The 18,792-nt window shown below is 47.6% G+C and overlaps 1 protein-coding gene across 4 annotated transcripts; it reads left to right on the top strand.

Annotated features, from left to right (window-relative positions):
* Window positions 1–135: 135 nt before the first annotated feature.
* LOC104339221 (carbohydrate sulfotransferase 6) lies at window positions 136–11,517 on the top strand. Of its 4 annotated transcripts, none has more exons than XM_075433740.1 (2): window positions 136–259; window positions 9,050–11,517. In XM_075433740.1, exon 2 carries the CDS (start codon window positions 9,078–9,080, stop codon window positions 10,257–10,259), a length of 1,182 nt encoding a protein of 393 aa, XP_075289855.1. In that variant the 5' UTR covers window positions 136–259; window positions 9,050–9,077; the 3' UTR covers window positions 10,260–11,517. The 4 variants fall into 4 exon arrangements, with proteins under 4 accessions (XP_075289855.1, XP_075289854.1, XP_075289852.1 ...); XM_075433739.1 differs by lacking the exon at window positions 136–259 and adding an exon at window positions 330–465; XM_075433737.1 differs by lacking the exon at window positions 136–259 and adding an exon at window positions 763–942.
* The last annotated feature ends 7,275 nt before the right edge of the window (window positions 11,518–18,792 follow it).

Consider the following 18,792-nt stretch of genomic DNA (forward strand, 5'->3'; position numbering starts at 1 on the left):
CGGGGGCTGCGGACCCGGCAGGGGTGAGGCGGAGAGGCCGCCGGGCGATGCAGCGGGGCGGCTGCGGTGAGGTGGGGGGGGACGCGGGGCGGGGCGCGGCGGGCGGCCTCTGGCAGGCTGCGGCTGTGCCCGGGGATGCTCCGGGAGCGGGGCGGATCGGCTCCCGGCCGGGCTCCTCCCGCCGCCTGGGCGCCTCGGCCACGTCTGAAAGCGGCTCATTGTCCCTGCGGGCAGGCGGGAGCCGCGGCGGTGCCGGGAGGTACGGCCGGGGGGGGGGGCGGGGGGCCGCGGGGGTGGCCCCGGCGCGGCTGAGGCGAGGCGCGCGGGCCCCGGCCGGGCGTCCCTCGGGGCGCGGCCGCTGCCGGCGGAGGTGAAGCTGCTCGAAACCGGCTTTTTTATCCTTCTTTCGGCCCTTCCTGCCCCCCGGCCACCCCCCGGGAACAGGACCGGTTCGGGCCCGCTGAGGTGGAACCAGGTGGACGCGGCCGGGGATGGGGATGGGGAGGGGGGGGATCCCCGCGGCCCCCTCACCCCCTGCCCGCCCCGGGACGCGGTGGCCGCGCTGCGGGCAGAGGCCCCAGGCCGCGGGCGGGGGCTGCGGGTGGCTCCTTGCCCCCCCTCCGCCGTCCTCGGAAGTAGCCGGGGGTCCCGGCAGCGGCTGCCGCCCAGCCGAGCTCGTCTCTGGGGCACCGGCGGGGCCGGAGCCGCGCTGCCGGGAGAGGCGGGGGGCTGCGGGCCGGACGGCCGGCTCCGGCCCCGAGATGTGAGGGGAAAAACCAAACCCAGTGCCTTTTTTTTTTTAAAAAATAATGTTTATGGTCGCATCATGAAATCCATGGTGTGTTTCCTTCTATTGTAAAGTATTTAAGCCCGGTGGTTACCTGCAGTGACTCCGCCGACCTCCGTTTCCAGCGGACTGGGGCAGGATGTACATTTCCAAAGGTGACGTTAACGCTGTAATGCCGACATAATGCCAGAATTCAAAACCTCTGGTTACATTTACTGTATTCTTAGTATTTCTGTTGCAGTTTCACTGTTGTATTTAAACAAATAAGCAGGTTTATTAATTCTTTCAACTGTGTAGCAATGATCAGATGTTGGAAAGACTTTTAACTCTTGCTGAATTGGCAGTGGGTATGGAAGGCACCTTCCAGACTGGCTTTTCCCCCTGCCAAGAGCAGGCTGCAGACTGCTGACACCCTGAGCTCTCGCTTTGTGAAGATGTGTCAGTTCTAGCTGTGGGAGAACGCTGGAGAGTGGCGTTGTGTCAGCTGGGTGATTTATAGCGAGAACCGATAGTGATATGTGCTTTTTATATGGACCAGCTTTGTCTCATTCCTGCCTTTCTCTTTTTCGAGCAGCAAACACTGTTTCTGATGTGAGCTCGTAGAAGGTGTTCTGGTGGTGGCTGCATTGGTGTGATGTCTCACAGGTGAAGTACCTAGTGAGTAAACGTCTCAGTAAGGAACAGTAGACCTTTAGGTGGCTTTGCTCGGTTTATTGAGCCGTGCACAAACATTTTCCTGTTAATTCTGTAAAATGCATGATGACATTTACCATTACCATTCTTTTCATGGTCAGTACTGAGGTGCTGTGGTGAACTGTAAGTACATAAGCGGTACTTACATTCAGCTCATACAATTGCTCTGAAGGTCAGCGTTTAGTGTGTGACAGGCATACAGGACAAAATAATTTTTGGCTAGCAAAAGGTTGAGCACTTAATATAGCGTTAGGTATTCATGTGTCGGTGGAAGAGATCGATCTGGGAAATTAATTGAATGTGTATTTTTTTAGTTTTGTGGAAGTTGAAGTAACTTCTGTGTAATCTATAAAGGCTTTGGCTTTAAGAGTGCTGCACGAGCTGTTTTAAAGGAGAGAGTGCTGGAAATTTTCTCAGACACAAAATGGCCGGGAAGACTTTGACAAAGACAGCTGAGAGTCAGTTGCTCAGAAGTCATTTTAGGGGAGCAGGTACTTGTCATTCTGCGCTCAGTTGTTTTGCTTTATTCCAGCCAGCTTTTTCAGCCTTCCTGCAGCAGACCCGGACCTGTTTGTTCTGAGGGAGTCTTTCATCCCAGCCTTTTGTCCCAAGCTCAGAGAGCCCGTGTTTCTTTACAGCTGTAATGTGAGGGACTCTCTTTCTTTCTACAGCCTTTTTAGTATCCCAGAAAGAAAGAGAGCAGCATAATAGGAGGCGCTTTTTTGGTTGGTTTGTGTTTTTTAGCTATGAAGTTAATCTTTGTTAATTTACTAGGTCTCTTCAGGCTGAATTGTGTAGGGAAAGGAAGCTCACTGAGCCTTTGTGCTCCTTTCCGTGTTGACCTGCAAAGATCCGATTACTCGATTCCAACGTTACTGAAGTGACAAACAGATAAAAGTCCCTGCAGCAAGAGCTAAATGATCATGCACTGCATGATTTATTTCTTGCCTCCTCCATTCTTTTCTACCCTTCTGGGTCTGAGAAGTGCTCTGTTTAGAGAACGAGCTTCCTGGGATCAGCACTACCTCTCGCTGTGTTTTTACCCTGCCTGGTGAAACCGCAGCTTGCTGTAAAGCGTCTAGTCTCCCGGCAAGCCGTGGCAGAAGCTGGCGGCCCTGCAGCTCAGCGTTCTGTCAGAGCCAGTGCAAGTGATGAAGAAAATCACTGTTCCGTTGGCCAGTTTGTATGATGAATTTCGTTTGTGCCGTGGGTAGGAGCAGTTATTCTGGGGCAGACCCAGGGCTCCTCTAGTCCAGGATCTCGTTTCCATTAGTAGCTGTTAGCAGACACGGCCCGTGTCAGAGCTTGGCTCAGGACCACGCATGCAGATGCTTTTCAGATCACACTTCGAACATTTGCGTTGGCTTGTTGAAGAGATGATTCTGCCGCAAGAATTTGTTAGAATTAGACTTTTGATTATTCTGCTGTTTGTCAGAGCTCTCCCTGAAGAAACAGTATCACAAAAGAAGTAATACTACTGTCACAGGAAAGGAATAACGTTGTAACAGTTATTAAAATAATTTATGCTAAGCAGCATTCATTATGTAGAAAAGCATGTGTTGTGATACCGCCAGGTACGGCAGTACTTCAGGCGTCTCAGCTGAGCGATGTGAGAGGCGTTGGAGTGCTCTGTGCTGCAGCTCGACGTCCCTCACGGGCTGTTTTTCTGCCTCTTGCAGCTCCCTCGCCGCTTCGGGTCCGTCTGATTTCACGAGTCGGTGCCTGCTGGAGGGCTGTGTCCCCGCGATGGCAGCCGAGGCGGCAGCAATGCTGGGACGCCTGGCCCTGCTGCTGCTGCTCCCTTTCCCCGTGTTGTCGGTCGTGCAGGCGGGTGCAGCCGCAAGCGAGCACTGCTGTGTATGTATTTTATATGCAGATATGTATCTATATGTATGCATATATACGTTTCAGCAGCTTTATGAGAAGGTGATTCTTTGTGGTATTCAAGAGCTGCTTTCTGCCTCAGCTAACGCTTGTCAAAAATCATGACAGAGCCTGGCGGGTTATAAAGTCGCACGTTAAAGGGGTGTAAGTTTAACCCGGGCTGAAAGCACCGTAACTGCGGAGTGTGACTGCAAATGGTAAAAGACTGTTTACATGCAGATGGAATTACACGTGCCCAGTGTGAGAAATGCAGGAATAAAAGGCACTGCTCACAGCGAAAATCCACTGAGCTGGGTGGGTGTTTGGCCTCACGCACTGGAAACGTCCCGAGAGATACTCTGCAGATGCTGCGTTTTGTTGTGTCGTTACTCATGTCGCTGTGGTGTCTGCGTGCGTGCGGAGTCCTCAGACACATCCCAGCTTTCCCAAAAGGGTAGAAGATGAATTTAAATACTGAAAATGGGTACGGACTTAGCACTTTACTTTGATATCACACTACTTCTTGCAGTTTATATCGTACTGAAGAGTAGGGAAATACTTCACCTGCAGTCATTTTATGTACTATCTGTAGTGCTGATGGTAAGCAGACTAGTTCAAACACAAATTGTGGACTAATACTCATGTTAGCTGGTTTTTCCTTGGCACAGTATTGTCTGCAACAGTACTTGGGGAGGGAAATCAGAGCAAGGAGAGGTCCAAGAGGCGGTCACGCCAGATGTGATTTTAAAAAACTGGCTTTTGGGCTGACATCTACATGTTTTGATTCCTCACTCCCCCACCCCTCACCAATAAAGAACAGTTAGTGTTTGTGTTTCTGCAGAGTGGTCTTGATTAGAGTGGAGCAGCAGTTCTCTGTAGCTAGAGCAGAAACATTTAAACTTTTTAAAAAGCATCAGTGGGTCTCTAATTGTAATTGTTAGACTGGAAGGAGCTGCACCATGCAGTCTTAGTGTAGAGAATGGCTAACGCTTTGCAGACAAGAGAAAGATGTGAGGTAGTTAGGGCTGGCTGGCTCTCTGGCACAGGATCTGTTTCAGGAGAAGTCCTTCAACTAGCAAATCTTCAACTAGCTTGTCCATTTTCGCTTGGATTCCTTCATCCCCTCTGTTTGGCGAGGTGTGAGTGCAGGCTGTGGGGTTGTTGGTAATCCTCACAGCACAGAGAAACGCGTACATGCTTCTGGGGACACAGACATGCAAAAATTCAGTATTTGAATGCGGCAAGTTTTGTTGATGAAGAATGGCCACGATGAATTAAACCGAAGGCTGATCTATCTGCTCTTGTTCCTGACAGCAGCAAGTAGTGGATTGCTAGGAAGTAAATTAAATAATACAGGGAACGTGATTTCTCCTGGTGTGCCTCCAGACACAGGCAGATACCTTGGACCATCTACAGTTCAGGGAATCGCTAAGCCACTTGGCTGTAGCCTCATCTGTGCCTCTAACAGTGCTTGAGAGGCTCTTCTTTCAGTAATTACTTTCAGTTGATGTAATCATTTGTTGAACTCTTGTATGCTCATTTTGAGGCAGAGTTTCACATTTTTATGATGCAGCGTACAAAAACATTTTGTCGTGACTGATTATTTAATCGAATTCTCCTGATTCTCCTGTTCCAAGCAGTCACGAGATTGTCTTTGCAGTTGCTCCCTCCAGGGCAGCTGTGGTTTCCCTCTGCAGGGAGCCTCTCGCCAGGCTGAGGAGTGACAGTCACTTCAGTATTCCTTTTACAGAAGTCACTGACTTGATCTTCATGCCTTACTGTGTTCTGCTGTGTTGTCTTCAAGAATTATTGTGGGCAAATTAGCACGCAAAATACAGTGCTCTGAAAAAGAGTCATTGGTCCTGTTTAGAGTCAGGAGTCGTGGGGATCCTGGTCAGGAGATCTTGGAGCAACGCCAAGGGCCCAGTAATTCCATGGTTAACATTTCACGGTTTAGTGCGGCGTCAGGGTGTCAGTTCACAGACCAGGCTATACCTGTCGTTCTTTGGTTCCCTCTAGAGTGCGGCTGTTGTGTTGGTTGTGCAGCAGAATACAAAAGCCAGCTCGCAGGGTGTTTGCTCTACAGACACCTCACGCCCCACCCACCGCTAAAAATTGGCGGCGTGTTTGTTTGCTGTCCAGGCACCGTTGCCAGAGCAGAGAGAGGAGACTGGGCCAGTTTTTCCATGCTTGTCTGCCTGGATACGTTATTAGTGATTTGATTGAATATATTGATATCTGGGTCTCATGAAAAGGTATGCTCTTTTTGTGGCTTTGAATCTGCTTATAAACCTGGCCCTGAAAAATAAGGTTATTTATGAGCATTCTCTTGTACTTGTTACTTTCTTACTATCCTCTCAGATAAGAATATGGAAGTATACCTATATATTTTTATGTCCCATTTTGCTATTAAAAAAAAAAAAGGCATCTTGAAATGCGGACGGTGAAGGCTGCTGTATAGAGAAGCTGGTGAAGTGTGGGCTGGAGGAGTGGATGGTGGGGTGGGTTGAGAACTGGCTGAAAGCCAGGCCCCAGGCCGATGGTCAGTGGAGCGAAGCCTGGTAGCTAGCAGTGTGCCCAGGGCTCAGCACAGGACCCAGTTCTGGTCAACTGCTTCATCAGCCGTCTGTGGGATGGGGAGGAGTGTACCCTCAGCAAGTTTGCTGGTGATAGGAAACTGGGAGGAGCGGCTAATACTGGGAGATCTTACCAATGTTTATAAATACGCAAAGGGAAGGTGCAAAGAAGATGGAGCCAGGCTGTGCGCAGTGGTGCCCAGTGACGGGACCAGAGGTGATGGGCACCAACGGGAGCACGGGAGGTCCCCTCTGAACATCAGGAAACACTTTGTCGCTGTGTGGGTGATGGAGCGCTGGCAGACGTTGCCCAGGGATGCTGTGGAGCCTCCATCCTTGGAGACACTTGGAAGACATGGTCCTGGGCAGCCGGCTGTGGGTGGCCCTGCCTGAGCGGGGAGGGGTTGGACCAGGGACCTACACGAGGTACCTGCCAACCTCAACCGTGCTGCGATTGTGTGGGACAAGACAGGGTCCATTAATGACTGTTTATGAAATGACAAAAGAATTGTAGCAGCTTGCTGAGAAAGTTGTGGGTTTCTTTTTAAGTTTGTTTCACAGAAGCTGTGTGGGCTTACCCCTTTCACTGTTCGTTTGTCTTTTGTAAGCTTGGAGTGAGCTACATGCTTCTGTAATGAAGTGCCTCTTCGGCTTGAGGGACTGGTCATAGGGGAGGCTTAGCATGACTCCACCTGAAAAATCCATGTAAAGGATTTTGCGATACTATTATGCAGGAGATGGTTGAAAGGTGTAATACCAATTAATTTGAAGACCTGTGTGCGTGGCTCAAGCTGCCTGCTGTTGGCAACCGTGGCCTGGGGCTCCCCCGCTCTCTTTCCCTTCTCTGCCTTTTTGTTCTCCACCTTCTTCCAGCTCCAGTGCTGGTCTGTGCTGTGCCGAGTTGTTTCAGTGCTGAAGAACTAGGTGAAGAAGAACGGGTGGGTGGTTTTCTTCTAGGCCAGCAGAGTGACATGGCTTGGCAGAGCTTCTGATAGTGTTGGGACTATGCAGGGTGGGCTTGGGGGGCCATGGGCTTCGTCCTGGGAGATGCTATTGCAGCCATGCGTCATGGATGTTTGCGCAGGGTCAGTGAGAACGTGGAACCCCTGGAGAAAAGGGCCTTGCCTCAGTGGGCAACACAGCCATGAAGAACTCTGGGATAACCGTGGGTTTAGAGAGAAATAGATGCTGTGGCTAAGCTGCAGGAACAGATTGTACGGTGAAGTAGGGAGCGTAATTAAACCATGAAAAGGCCGTTTTAGCTGAGTGGGTATGAACTAGAGCGTATGTAAAGAGTATACAGAACTTTGTGTCCAAAGAAGAGCAACGAAGCTGGTGAAGGGTCTAGAGAACAAGTCCTGTGAGGAGCAGCTGAGGGAGCTGGTGTTGTTTAGCCTGGAGACAAGGAGGGTCAGGAGAGACCTTACCACTCTCCAGCTAGCTGAAAGGAGGGTGCAGTGATGTGGGTGTTGATCTCTTCACAAGTAACAAATGATAGGATGAGAGCAAATGGCCTCAAGGTGCGCCAGGGGAGGTTTAGGTTTGAGATTAGGAAAAATTTCTTCATCAGAATGGTTGTCGAGCACTGGAGCAGGCTGCCCAGGGAAGCAGCCGAGTCACCATCTGTGGAGGTGTGTGAAAGGCGTGTAGACGTGGCGCCTGGGGCCATGGTTTAGTGCTGGACTTGGCAGTGTTAGATTTAGCGATTGGGCTTGATGATGTTAAAGGTCTTTTCCAGCCTAAATGATTCTATGATTCTATATCTTAGAAGCGAGAGATGGTACTTTTGGGAGAAAACCTTCTGCAAGCAAGTTAGTACCTTACTGATTTGCCTTACTCTCCTTACAAGGTACTGTATGGTACCAAAGGTGAGTGTGTTTTTTGACTCGTTTTTCCTACTTAGCTCCTATTTCTGCTGTTTTTCTTGGCTTACAAGCAAAAGTTTAGTAGCAAAATTGTGTTCCTTTAAGATAGAATGCATTTCTTTGTATTGGGAAGAGACACTTAGGCAGTAGAAGGAGACGAAACTGCCCATTTCTACTGTCTCTTTCGTTTAACCATTTGTTTCAGCTTTTGGTACTAATTAATAGGCTTTTCCATGTTTCATTGGGCTAACTGTAACAAGAAAAAAATTGTCTAAATGCAGCTAGATATCAAATGCTTATATGTAAAACTCCTAGGATGATCTTCATACATGAGGATTCTTTTCCTAATACCGTACCTGCTAACACATACTGACTGCTTACAGGTGGAATCTGCAGATGTGAGAGCACAGCGGGGAAGCTGCTGGAAGCCTCTAGGAAGAGGTTGTGAGGAGTTTATGTAGCTCAGACTTGGACTTCAGAGTAAAACAGAAGTCCACCTGGGGTCAACGTGCCTAAAATTTTCTGGAATTGCATGCAGACTGGTTCACAAATGGGTAATTCCTTAAATGCAAGCTCAGCGTATTCAGTCATGGGGTCTATGCACTCCAGCCCAAAGATACACGTCAGCTGCTCTTTCACTTTAACATCTGTGGCCAGATGTGGCTGCAGGTTTCGAGTTTTCACCCATCTCCTGCAACTTGGGAAACAGCGGGTTGTGCGCAGGCAATCAGTCAGTGTAGCACCCTGCTGTCAGCACAGGGTACAGCGCTCGCGTTAGAGGAGGAGATGATTTTTGCTGCAGTAGCCACAGTTGCTGATGTTCCCGTCTACTGCCTTTAAGGGATAGAAGCTCTTACAATAATAGACTGAAATGGAAACACAGTGGAGCGATTCAGAAAGGCTTTTTTGCCTTGGCAGTATTTACCAGAATACAAGTTGAGGACTTTGTGTATTTTGTAGATTTTTTTTCTGCAGCAGTTGACCTGCAGCAACCCAAGGTTTCCTTCAGCATACGACGTCTGCTCCAGACTTAGTTCTGCTGTGATCTTGCTGTCACACATTGCTTGCTCTCAGTGTCTGGTGCCTGTCACCTGCAGGTGATCGTCTCCCAGTGCCACTGGTGAAGGAAGCAAATAGTGCCAAATACATACATGCATATTTGCAGAAAGGTTTTACTAATGCGAGAGTTTGTGCTGTGTAAGTTTTATTATCGTTGTTGTGCCACAGGAGCAATGGTTCACCAGCATTTTCCTTCTCTTTTTCAGCTTTTTAAATTGCTTTTCCTCGGTGAGAATGGCAAGGATTCGGATTCCTAGCACAATCGTTATACTTTTTGTTACGGTTCAGACTGGATTCTTACTCTTCATGTATGCCCGCTACAGTAGCTTCATGCCTCAGTCTGAGGAGAAACCATCGCAAGTCCACATCCTCATTCTCTCCTCCTGGCGATCAGGATCTTCTTTTGTCGGTCAGCTGTTCAGCCAGCACCCCAATGTCTTCTACCTGATGGAGCCCGCGTGGCACGTGTGGGTTACGATGTACCAGAACAGTGCCCAGGTCTTGCACATGGCAGTGCGGGACCTGGTCAGGTCGGTCTTTCTGTGTGACATGTCTGTGTTTGATGCTTACATGCCTTGGAAGAGAAACTTGTCTGATCTTTTCCAGTGGGCAGTGAGTCGGGCTCTGTGTTCAGCTCCCGCTTGTGACTCCTTTCAGCGTACTGACATCACCAGTGAGATGGCGTGCAAGACTCTTTGCGGACGATACCCATTCAGCAAGGTGGAGGAAGCCTGTAAGACGTATAGCCATGTTGTCATCAAGGAGGTTCGGTTCTTTGACTTGAAGGTCCTCTACCCCCTTCTCAATGATCCATCCCTGAATCTCAAAATTATTCACTTGGTGCGTGACCCCAGGGCAGTCGTCAAGTCACGGGAACAGTCGGTCAAAGCGTTAGCCCGTGACAATGGAATTGTTCTGAGTACCAATGGCACGAAAGTGGAAGACAGCAAGTACAAAGTCATGCAGGAGATTTGCAGAAGTCATGTTCAGATTTATGAAACGGCTACTCTAAAACCACCTAATTTCCTTAAAGACCGCTATTTAATGATCCGTTTTGAAGATCTGGTCAGAGATCCATTGTCAGAAATCTCAGAAATGTATAAGTTTGCAGATCTTACTTTGACCCCCACGCTCAAAAACTGGATCTATAATATCACACATGGACAGGGACCAGGAAAGAAAAAAGAAGCCTTCAAAATCACATCTCGAGATGCAGTTAATGTTTCACAGGCCTGGAGAAATGTTCTTTCCTTCCAGAAAATTAAGAAAATACAGGAGGTTTGCAAAGGTGCTATAAACATGCTTGGCTATCAGCTGGTGGATTCAGAAAAAGAACAAAGAGATCTGTCGTTTGATTTAGTGTTGCCAAGACGACAAAATCAATTCAGTTGGTCGTCGTTTAATCCAAAGCACTGAGACATCAGTTCTGGGAGGTCGGGATGTGGTGGGGGGGTGTGGTGTAGGTGGCTGAGTATTTGCCCACTGTGCAGCATATAGGTGATTTGAAAATCCTTGGCTGATGAGTTTAGCTGTCTTCCTGTCTGCTGTTTTTCCGTAATGGAAGGAGGTTCTTTTCTGAGTTTGTTACACAGCAAAAACAAAAACCAGCATGAGAAATTCCGCGAGGTACTGGTCAGATTGCAAATTTACAGCTGAGCTGTGCTGTTCTCAGCAGTGTTTTAAAGATATAATTTAAGTACTTTGTATTAAAAGATGAATTGTCAAAGACGTCTTTGTTCATTGATAATAGTTCACTTCTCTTTCCTTGCTTTAAATATTTAAGAATCTCAGTTCTTAATTTGTGTAAATGGAAGAAAATAGAAACGAAATTCCTTCACTTTATTCGAGAATCGCTTGACTTTCTTATTTTGCTTTAAAGTTGTTGTGCAGATGTGTATTTTTTTTTTTAGACTTCTCTTGATGTTTTCAGTTTTAACATAAAAGTTCTCCAAGAGCTGGAGCAACTGCAGCAGTTCTGTTGTAAAAGGCTTAAGCAGGAACTTTGTTTATTGACAGATTTGTTAGTGCTTTCCCTGGAGTGGCGAAGTTTGCAGTCAGCTGCCTGAAGGTGATGTTGGCATGGAGTGCAAAAAGCAAAGAGGTGAAGAAACTGAGCAGAATTGCTGTGGAAATGGCTTGTTAATGCTGCCTCAGTCGTGCGTTCTAACGCTGCGAGGCAGAGGGGGCACACGCTTGCTCCTGCAGCGCGATTCACACCATCATCCTCTCTCTTCGGAACCGCAAGTTTTGGTGGTGAAGATCACTGAGAAGTTTGAGGTGCCGTGGAGACCCGCGTGTTGCTTGTGCTGCTGCGTGGACGTGATCAGAGGCAGAAACTTGTGTACGGGGTTTTTCTTTGGTTTTGTTGTTCTCAGTACAGCACATCTCAGGATGGACAGTACCTGTTTGATCGATACCGGACAATCCTGTTGGGGCTAACTGAAGAATGTTGTTCTGCAGCGCGTTTAGGATGAGCTCAAAGGCTCCTTCGTGCCACTGCTGTGATCTGCTGTGGGAGATGGGTGTTTCCGTCGCTCCGGGTGCTGGGCGGTGGGCCCCTCGGTGCTCTGTCTCCCGGGGGGCTTCTCTGGGGCCGCACCCGTTGCTTCTGGGGATTTTCCTGCATTCGCAGAGCTATCGTGGGGCCTGCGGAGCTGTGTTTTGGTTTTTTAGTGCTCAGTGGTCATGTTGGGGCGGGCTTTGGAGGGTCAGTTGGGGAGGGTGTCTGAAATGCCCTTGCAGGGCGGAGTGGGGCAGGATGGAGGGGGTTGGAGTTGGCGGGGGGGGGGGGGGGACGACTGCCCTCGTTGGGGTGCTCTGTGCATGAGGGTGCTGGTGCCTTGGCTGCTGTGGGTGCTGTTGGCATTGCGAGAGCCGTGGGGTGCTGGGCTTTGCTGTGCCTCCCCAGAAGGCTCTGGCTGACGAAGCTGTCCTGCAGCAGGGCCTGCAGCCGTCAGCACCACGGGACGCTGATGATGATGATGAGCACAGGCCTCGTGCTGGGCTGTTGTTTTCCCTGCTGCTTGCAGTGGATCTGTAGTGGCCTTACAGATCCTAAATGTCCCTAAAGTCTGCCCCAGACCCTCCAGATGCTGCCCCAAAGCTGCCAGCAGCCCCCAAACTCTCCCAAACCCTTCCTCAAAGCTCCTCCTGACCCCCCCTCGCTCCTCAAAGACCCCCTAAATCCATCTTTTCATTCCTCTATCTCCCCATCCCTCTTCTCTTCTTCCCATCCCCTTCCTGGATCCCTGTTCCCCTGTCGAGCTGGAGGTCTGGCATTCCGTTGTGTTTTGTCAGGCCCCCGCGGTGCTGAGGGCTGGTGGTGCTGAGCGGAGCTGATGGGCAGCACGCGGAAGGTGCTGTTGATCTGCCTCATTCAGACCGAGTCCATCACCTCTCCAGAGATTCCTGTTGCCGGGGCACGGGGCTGGGGCTGTGCGCTGCGGGAGCACCCCTGGGCCGAGATGCGGTGAGGAGGGCACGGCTGGTAGCCGAGTGGCGTGTGGGGAAGGCGTCGGGAAGACAGAGACCAGAGTCCCCGAGTGCTGGGGTGTGGGGGCAGGCGCCCGCGGGAGGGTGGTCTGCAGTTGCCAGTTACCGGCTGTTGCTGCCTCTTGCTCGCCTGTGCCCGGGTGGGGCTGTCACGGGGCACAGCTTGACACGAACGTGGTGTGACACAAACATGGTGCTGGCATGGAGCCTGACCTCCTGTTGGATCCATCGTTGTGTAAACAGGTATCTTCCTCGTGTCAGCCTCTTGCTGCTCCTCTTCCCTCTCTCTGCGGTACCCGCGAGGTGCTTCTCTTTTCCGTGTTGAACGAGAAAGTGGACAGGAGAGAGGGCTGCCTGTTCCCCCTGCCTGTGTTACGTGTTTCTTCATGCCAAGCAAAGCAAACTTGGCTCCGCCTTCAGGCACTCTGCTGGGTCGCAGGGCTTTGTGGCAGCGGCTGCTTGACTTGAGCAGCTGATGGGAGTGGAGCAAAGCCTCGCTGCTCTCGTTGTCCCGGCTACCATCTGTCTCCTATGAGCTTAGTCTCTCTAGGGCTTGGAGTTGTGGAGGCTTCTTTCTGAATGGTCTGGAGGAGACCAGAAAATCTGGGCACAACGGGTGTTGCGTGCCTGGTGTTTCTGTGGGAGAAGGGCTAGGGCAGGGCTGCGGACGAGGCATGGGGGGGTGGGAGGCAGCAGGCTGGGGTAGGGGCTGGATCCCTTGTGCTCTGCGGGGCTCTTGGGCATGGCAGACAGCACTTGCTTGGGAGGCAGAGAGCTCTCGGCTTTCCTTCTCTTGCCCATGTTGAGTGAGAAAATGGACAGGTGAGAGGGCCGCCTGCTCCCCTTTCGGTGTTACATGTCTTCGTGCCGAGGAAGGCAAACAAACACTCCTTAGGTTGCAGAGTCTGTCTGCGCTGCAGTTCCCCCGAGGAGGACCATCTGCCAAGGGCTGAAGGCAGCCAGGTGCCGGAGCAGTTAGCTGGCTTGGAGTAGAAATGGGGATCTGTGGACGCTCGGGGCCATTGGTGGCATTTCCCGTTATCCTGGTGGCAGCCAGGGCTGCATGAGGTCCCCAGACTGCTGCTGACTTTGCCTGCAGCACCCTGAGATGTCCCTGGAGTGTATGAGGCAGGGGGCTGGGAGAGGGGCCATCTGCTTTTAGCTGCCTGTGCCCCCAGAGTCAGCAGTCTGCCGTCATCCTCTGGTGGTGTCCTTCTTTTCATCGCGCCCCATAGCTCTCAATTTGTTCTTTTCCCCTTAAAACTCATCTTCTTTTCCTTTTTGTGCACCCCACAGCGTCTCCCTTTTTCTTCAGCAAGCCGCTCTTGAGAGCAGGGCCACACCGGGGTGCCCTGGGAGCCCCAGCAGTCGCTGGTGGGGCTGATGGTGATGGTTCCTGCCTGAGCAGCCATGGGTTGGGAGGCCGGGGACGGAACTGGCAACGGCCCCTCCACATCCGACGCGCTGCGGTTGGGCAGGGGCTGCGCAGCGCGGGGGGCTGCGCCGGGGTCTGTCTGGGACAAGGGGGCCACTGCCAAGCGTCGCCTGCTGGGACCAGGGCTGTGGCCGCAGTGAAGGTGAGCAGGACTGGGGATTTTGGATTTGTGCTGGGATGATTTGATTGTTTACTTTCAGTTCCAGAGAAACCTGGGTTGTGCTATAGTAGGGTAATCTAAATACAGGTAAGAGTTAGCCCTCTGCAGTTTCTGGGCTTTCTTTTTTTTTTAAAGTTCTAGAAAGCCTGCCTGTGATTAAAAGCGATTTTTAGTCTATACCATAATTCTTCCCACCTTTTGGGATGAACAGTTTCTACTTCTGCTTAATCCTTTCACTCAAGAAATTCTGACATACTTTGTGCATCTTGAATGACGTCTTGCCCAGTCAGAGTTAAATTATTGTTGTCATCAATCTTATGTCCCTGTTAAAATTAAAACCTACACGAAGAGATTCATTTTAAAATGTAAAAAGTCTTCAATGAACCTTTTAAATTTGATAGCCCAAATATATTTTTATTAGGAGTAAATTGAAACACTTTCCTGACTAAAATTTAACCAATGTTACTTACTATATAGAGCTTAGTGAAGCTGCCGAAGCACTGCTGCATTACTGTTGGCACACACCTTCACAGAGAAGGTCACTGGTCCCTATTTTCAGTGTTTTCTCCCATTCTAGGCATGTAAGTAGGTTTCTGCTCAGTCTCTCACAAAGGTAAAAAAGGCTCATATACCAAAACTTTGTCCTCTTTTTTCCCCAGCTACAGCCACTCGGTCTAATAAAATTAAAATCTCATTTTCCACAGAATATGTCCATTCTGTGACCATGAAAGCACTATGTAATCTTAAGGGTGGTTTACTCGTGAATAACAGATGGATAATGTTTAGGTCACAAGGTGACCGTAAAAGCTTAGCTATTGTAAAGAGCTTTACATGCTGAGTGCCCCAAGGTGTTCAGTTTCTGGGAGAAACGGAATGACACCTTCCTTCAGAAATAAAGTTTACCTTATTTAGAGGTTTTTTTTAGTTGTTGGGTTAAAGAACGTGATCTATTTTTAACATGGTGAAGCAAAATATAAAAGCAAGCCGTTTTTACTCTTGGATGTTTCCTGAAACCCTGGTCATCCAATAAAAAAAGCACAAATACTTAATTTTTCTGTGGTTTTAAAGCTATAACTACATTCTACAATTTAATGCACTTCATTTATTTTGATATTGCAAACTGCAAGAAGAAATATCAAATATACGAAATATATGGGGCTCTGAGCAACCTGGTCTGGTTGAAGCTGTCCCTGCTCGCTGCAGAGGGTTGGGCTAGACGGCCTCCAAAGGTCCCTTCAGCTCCGAGCATTCTGTGATTCTATGGTAAATAGTGAATTTTACTGTATACTTATCGAATAATGCAATCAGTACGATAAGGGTACAGCATTCAGTTAGGTTAAGCCTTGCTGTACTGTCTTCTCCCTGTAACTGAAAATACAGTGCAGCAGGAAAACACAGCAAAAGTAGTAACAATAAAACTGATCGTTCTCCACCAAAAGACTTTAAATCATCAACCTAAGTTATTTTTCAGAAGGGGCAGCATGAAGAGCTTCACTGATGACTCTTTCTTGTGTAGCAAAGTTCTCCTAGTAATAATGTTCTGGGGTACGAGGGACCATATTCATTTGTGTTCCTTGACTTGTTAATATATTGGTTGTAAAATACTTAGTGTGAAAGCCTTACAGCGAGAACTCCTTTATTTCTTTTACCAACATTGTTTTATCTTGTTACCCATGAGGTGAGGATCAGGAAACCCGAGTTCTGTGTGCTGTATTTGTAATATGCTTTGAGACCCTCAGAAGGTACGAAATACAACAATACAAACCTCTACTATTTAATAATTCCACTTCTGATCTGCGCTACGTTTCGGTGCTTGCGAATACAGACGTGGCCGTTAATTTACAGACGGGCTACACGTTGTGAGACAATAGGAATCCAGGCACCGTCACCGGTTTGCGTGTCTGAACTCCTGACAGTGCCCTGGCTGGCCCGGCCCGGCGTTTGGGAGTGAGGGAGGGCCGGGCTGCAATTGCCATCTGGTGGCTGGCTCCTTCCGTGCCTCACCGCAGCGCCTGCAGCAAGGCAACACTTAGACAGCGCTGAAAGCGATTTTTAAGGTCAATTCCGTCAAAATACAACAGGCGAGAGAACGTGACAATAATTATGTTTAAAGGTATAGGTGAGTGTAACTGAAATCTCTGTGCGGGCTCTACGTATGCAGTCCTTGAAAGTCCTTTATCAGATAAAAATCAATCTTACAAAATAAACAAATCAGTTACAGTTTTTTGTTCCTCTTTTCACTGATAGAGTGGAGATACCCTCTGCCTGGTAAACTGCACACTAGGTTGAATTTTAACTTTTTAAGTTTAGCTATAGTTAAACTTCAACTCAGATTTTCTTTTCCCATCCCCTGCAAATAGAAGGATTTTTAGGTAGTTTCAGTGATGTGGGTGATAGGATCTAGCAGTGATTTGTAATGATAAATTTCGTGATGAGTGTCAATTAACACAATATAAGCATCAGGGGAAAAGTGTTGCAAGGTACCTTGACACCAGGTGGTGCTTTTGGTGGTGTTCAAAGGTCAGAGAGATAAAAAAAGGGAGCATTTCAGGAAAAAAACCAGAGAGAAGCCTGAAAATTGAGATGTTCTCTTATACCTCAGATCAGCTGTTTTCCTCCCTGAATTCCTTCTGATGCTCCCAGAGCTGAGCTGGCTGCTGCTCTTCTCAAAGCAGAGTACTAGGTGCTAAAACCCTCAAGTGAAGTTTGCGGTCTGTGGACACATTCCCGCGCTCCCTCCCAAGAAGTAATTTTTTCTTCTCAGCTTTGCAGACATCTACCTCCAGTTCTGTGTGGGAAAATCCTCATTGTGCAGATACTCTCTGTTACCACTGAGTAATTCAGGCACTTCCGTATTAACTTGCTTGAATTAATCCAGGTATATGGGATTGTGCATCTTCTATTCTACTTCATCGATTTTTTGGAACAGATGTTTAGGATTCAGACCAGACTGCTGAAATATGTCTGCTTTGCAAAGGCTGCACAAAGTCATTTATTGTTGCTGTTGTAAATGGATTTTGGGAAATGAAGTAGAACAAATGCAATTGTTTCTGTGATGGTGTCAGTGTCTTCAGTATTGAGCTATAACTATAATATAAATATAATAAAACTATAATAACTATATTGAGCTAGTTATCCTCCTCAGATCGTTCTTAATGCTTTGCTAAGAAACCTGATACAGCTAAGATAATGAATAGTAAGTCATTTTGCCTTAAGGTCATGACAGAATCTAAAATTAAATCAAGGCATAAAAGATCACAAAACAGTAAACCCAAGCTTACTTCAAGTCACTGTGTGCAATGGGAGGTACACAATATAAGGAGAAATAAAGCAATTTGTTAATATTTTGGTAATCCCCGAAGGTCTGAAGTAAAGACACCGTGTGCTTGAGTAACCTGATTGCAACCTGTTTTCTGCAATGGACTTTCTCAAACTGACCTTTTAGGCTCAAATAAATGTTTCACTTTATTGGAAATTCGTTGAAGTCTGCTGAAAGTGTCATTGACTTTAACAGAAGCTAACAACAAGCTGAAACAAGCAACAGAGAAATGAGCACAAAAATGCATTTGCAAAGAAAATCAGAGCTGCTGACTGTGCAAGTCAACAGATAAAATTATACCTTAAAAAAATCCAAATATAGCATTTTCTACATTTTAACCTGCCACTCCACCTTAATACAATGCTCCTGAAATTACACCCTTTGCTTATAAATTATGGTAAGAACTTTCACCTGGCACAGGGTATTTGATGCTGAACTGTGTCTCACCTATAAACAGGGAAGTCAAAACCAAATCTTAGTTTTGTTTAAAGAAACTTGAGTTATAATTTTTAAAATGCAAAGTAACAAGATAGAGCACTATGGCAACCAATTCATTGTTGCCACAGAAATTTACCATTTTAATTAGATATTCCTGAAGGCAAAAATACTGTAAGCCTGAGCAATACTGTTTCTTTCCTCAAATCATATCTGAGAGTAGCATTTCTACTTTTTTTAAAATTTAGTTATATACCACTCTGGTTCATCAACATAACCAAACACTCCAAAGCAGAATCTAAATCTCAATTCAACTTAATACCCAGTCCTGTCAAGTACAATATTAACACTGAAACCCATTAAATTTCTTGGAAACCTTCAATATGATATTCCTTCTTGTGCTTAGAAAATATGGAAGGAAAGCAACACCTTCTTCTGCAGGGCTGTTAATTGTTTTACCTTTATTTACACATTTCCTAAGTCACTTCAGCTTACCATATGAGTTTATGAAATTACTGCATGAACCTGTGAGAAATAAGCAATGGCTTTCAGCTGGAGAGAAGCATTTAAGCATGCCGGGAGCCCAGGAAACCTCGAGCACTCAAGTTGGTTTTCAGGCTGCTGTATGAGGTTTTATTATTGTAAATGGTACAAAAGCTGAAAAAAATCGGTAGGTCAGAATGAAGAGACTCAGAAACTACCGTTGGTGTACCTGAGCAGTGGAGCAAAGCAGAGGTGCAGGTAAGGGCTGCTGTCGGTGATTCTTCCAGTTCAGCAGATTTGTCAGACACATAATTATGCTAAACTTCAGATAAATGTTTCCATGAGTGTGAAAATAGTGTCCTGAAATTTTTCTTTACAGGGACCTATTTTTTTTTTCTTGGTTTGGACTTCCATTTGATGTGAAACTATCTTTCATTGTATTAATAAAAACAAGAAATAAATGAAAGCTCAGACTCACAAAGACAATCGCACATCCTTCCACTTGAGATAATCTGGGAACAAACATTTCACCTAGGATACCTGTGACACATTATTTGAATGAAAAATGCTTCCATACAAGAAGCAAGGAGAATAAAAAAATGCACTGGTAATATCAGAGCCTCTT

The sequence above is a fragment of the Opisthocomus hoazin genome, chromosome 12 (genome assembly GCF_030867145.1).
Source record: "Opisthocomus hoazin isolate bOpiHoa1 chromosome 12, bOpiHoa1.hap1, whole genome shotgun sequence".
Taxonomy (NCBI): Eukaryota; Metazoa; Chordata; class Aves; order Opisthocomiformes; family Opisthocomidae; genus Opisthocomus; species Opisthocomus hoazin.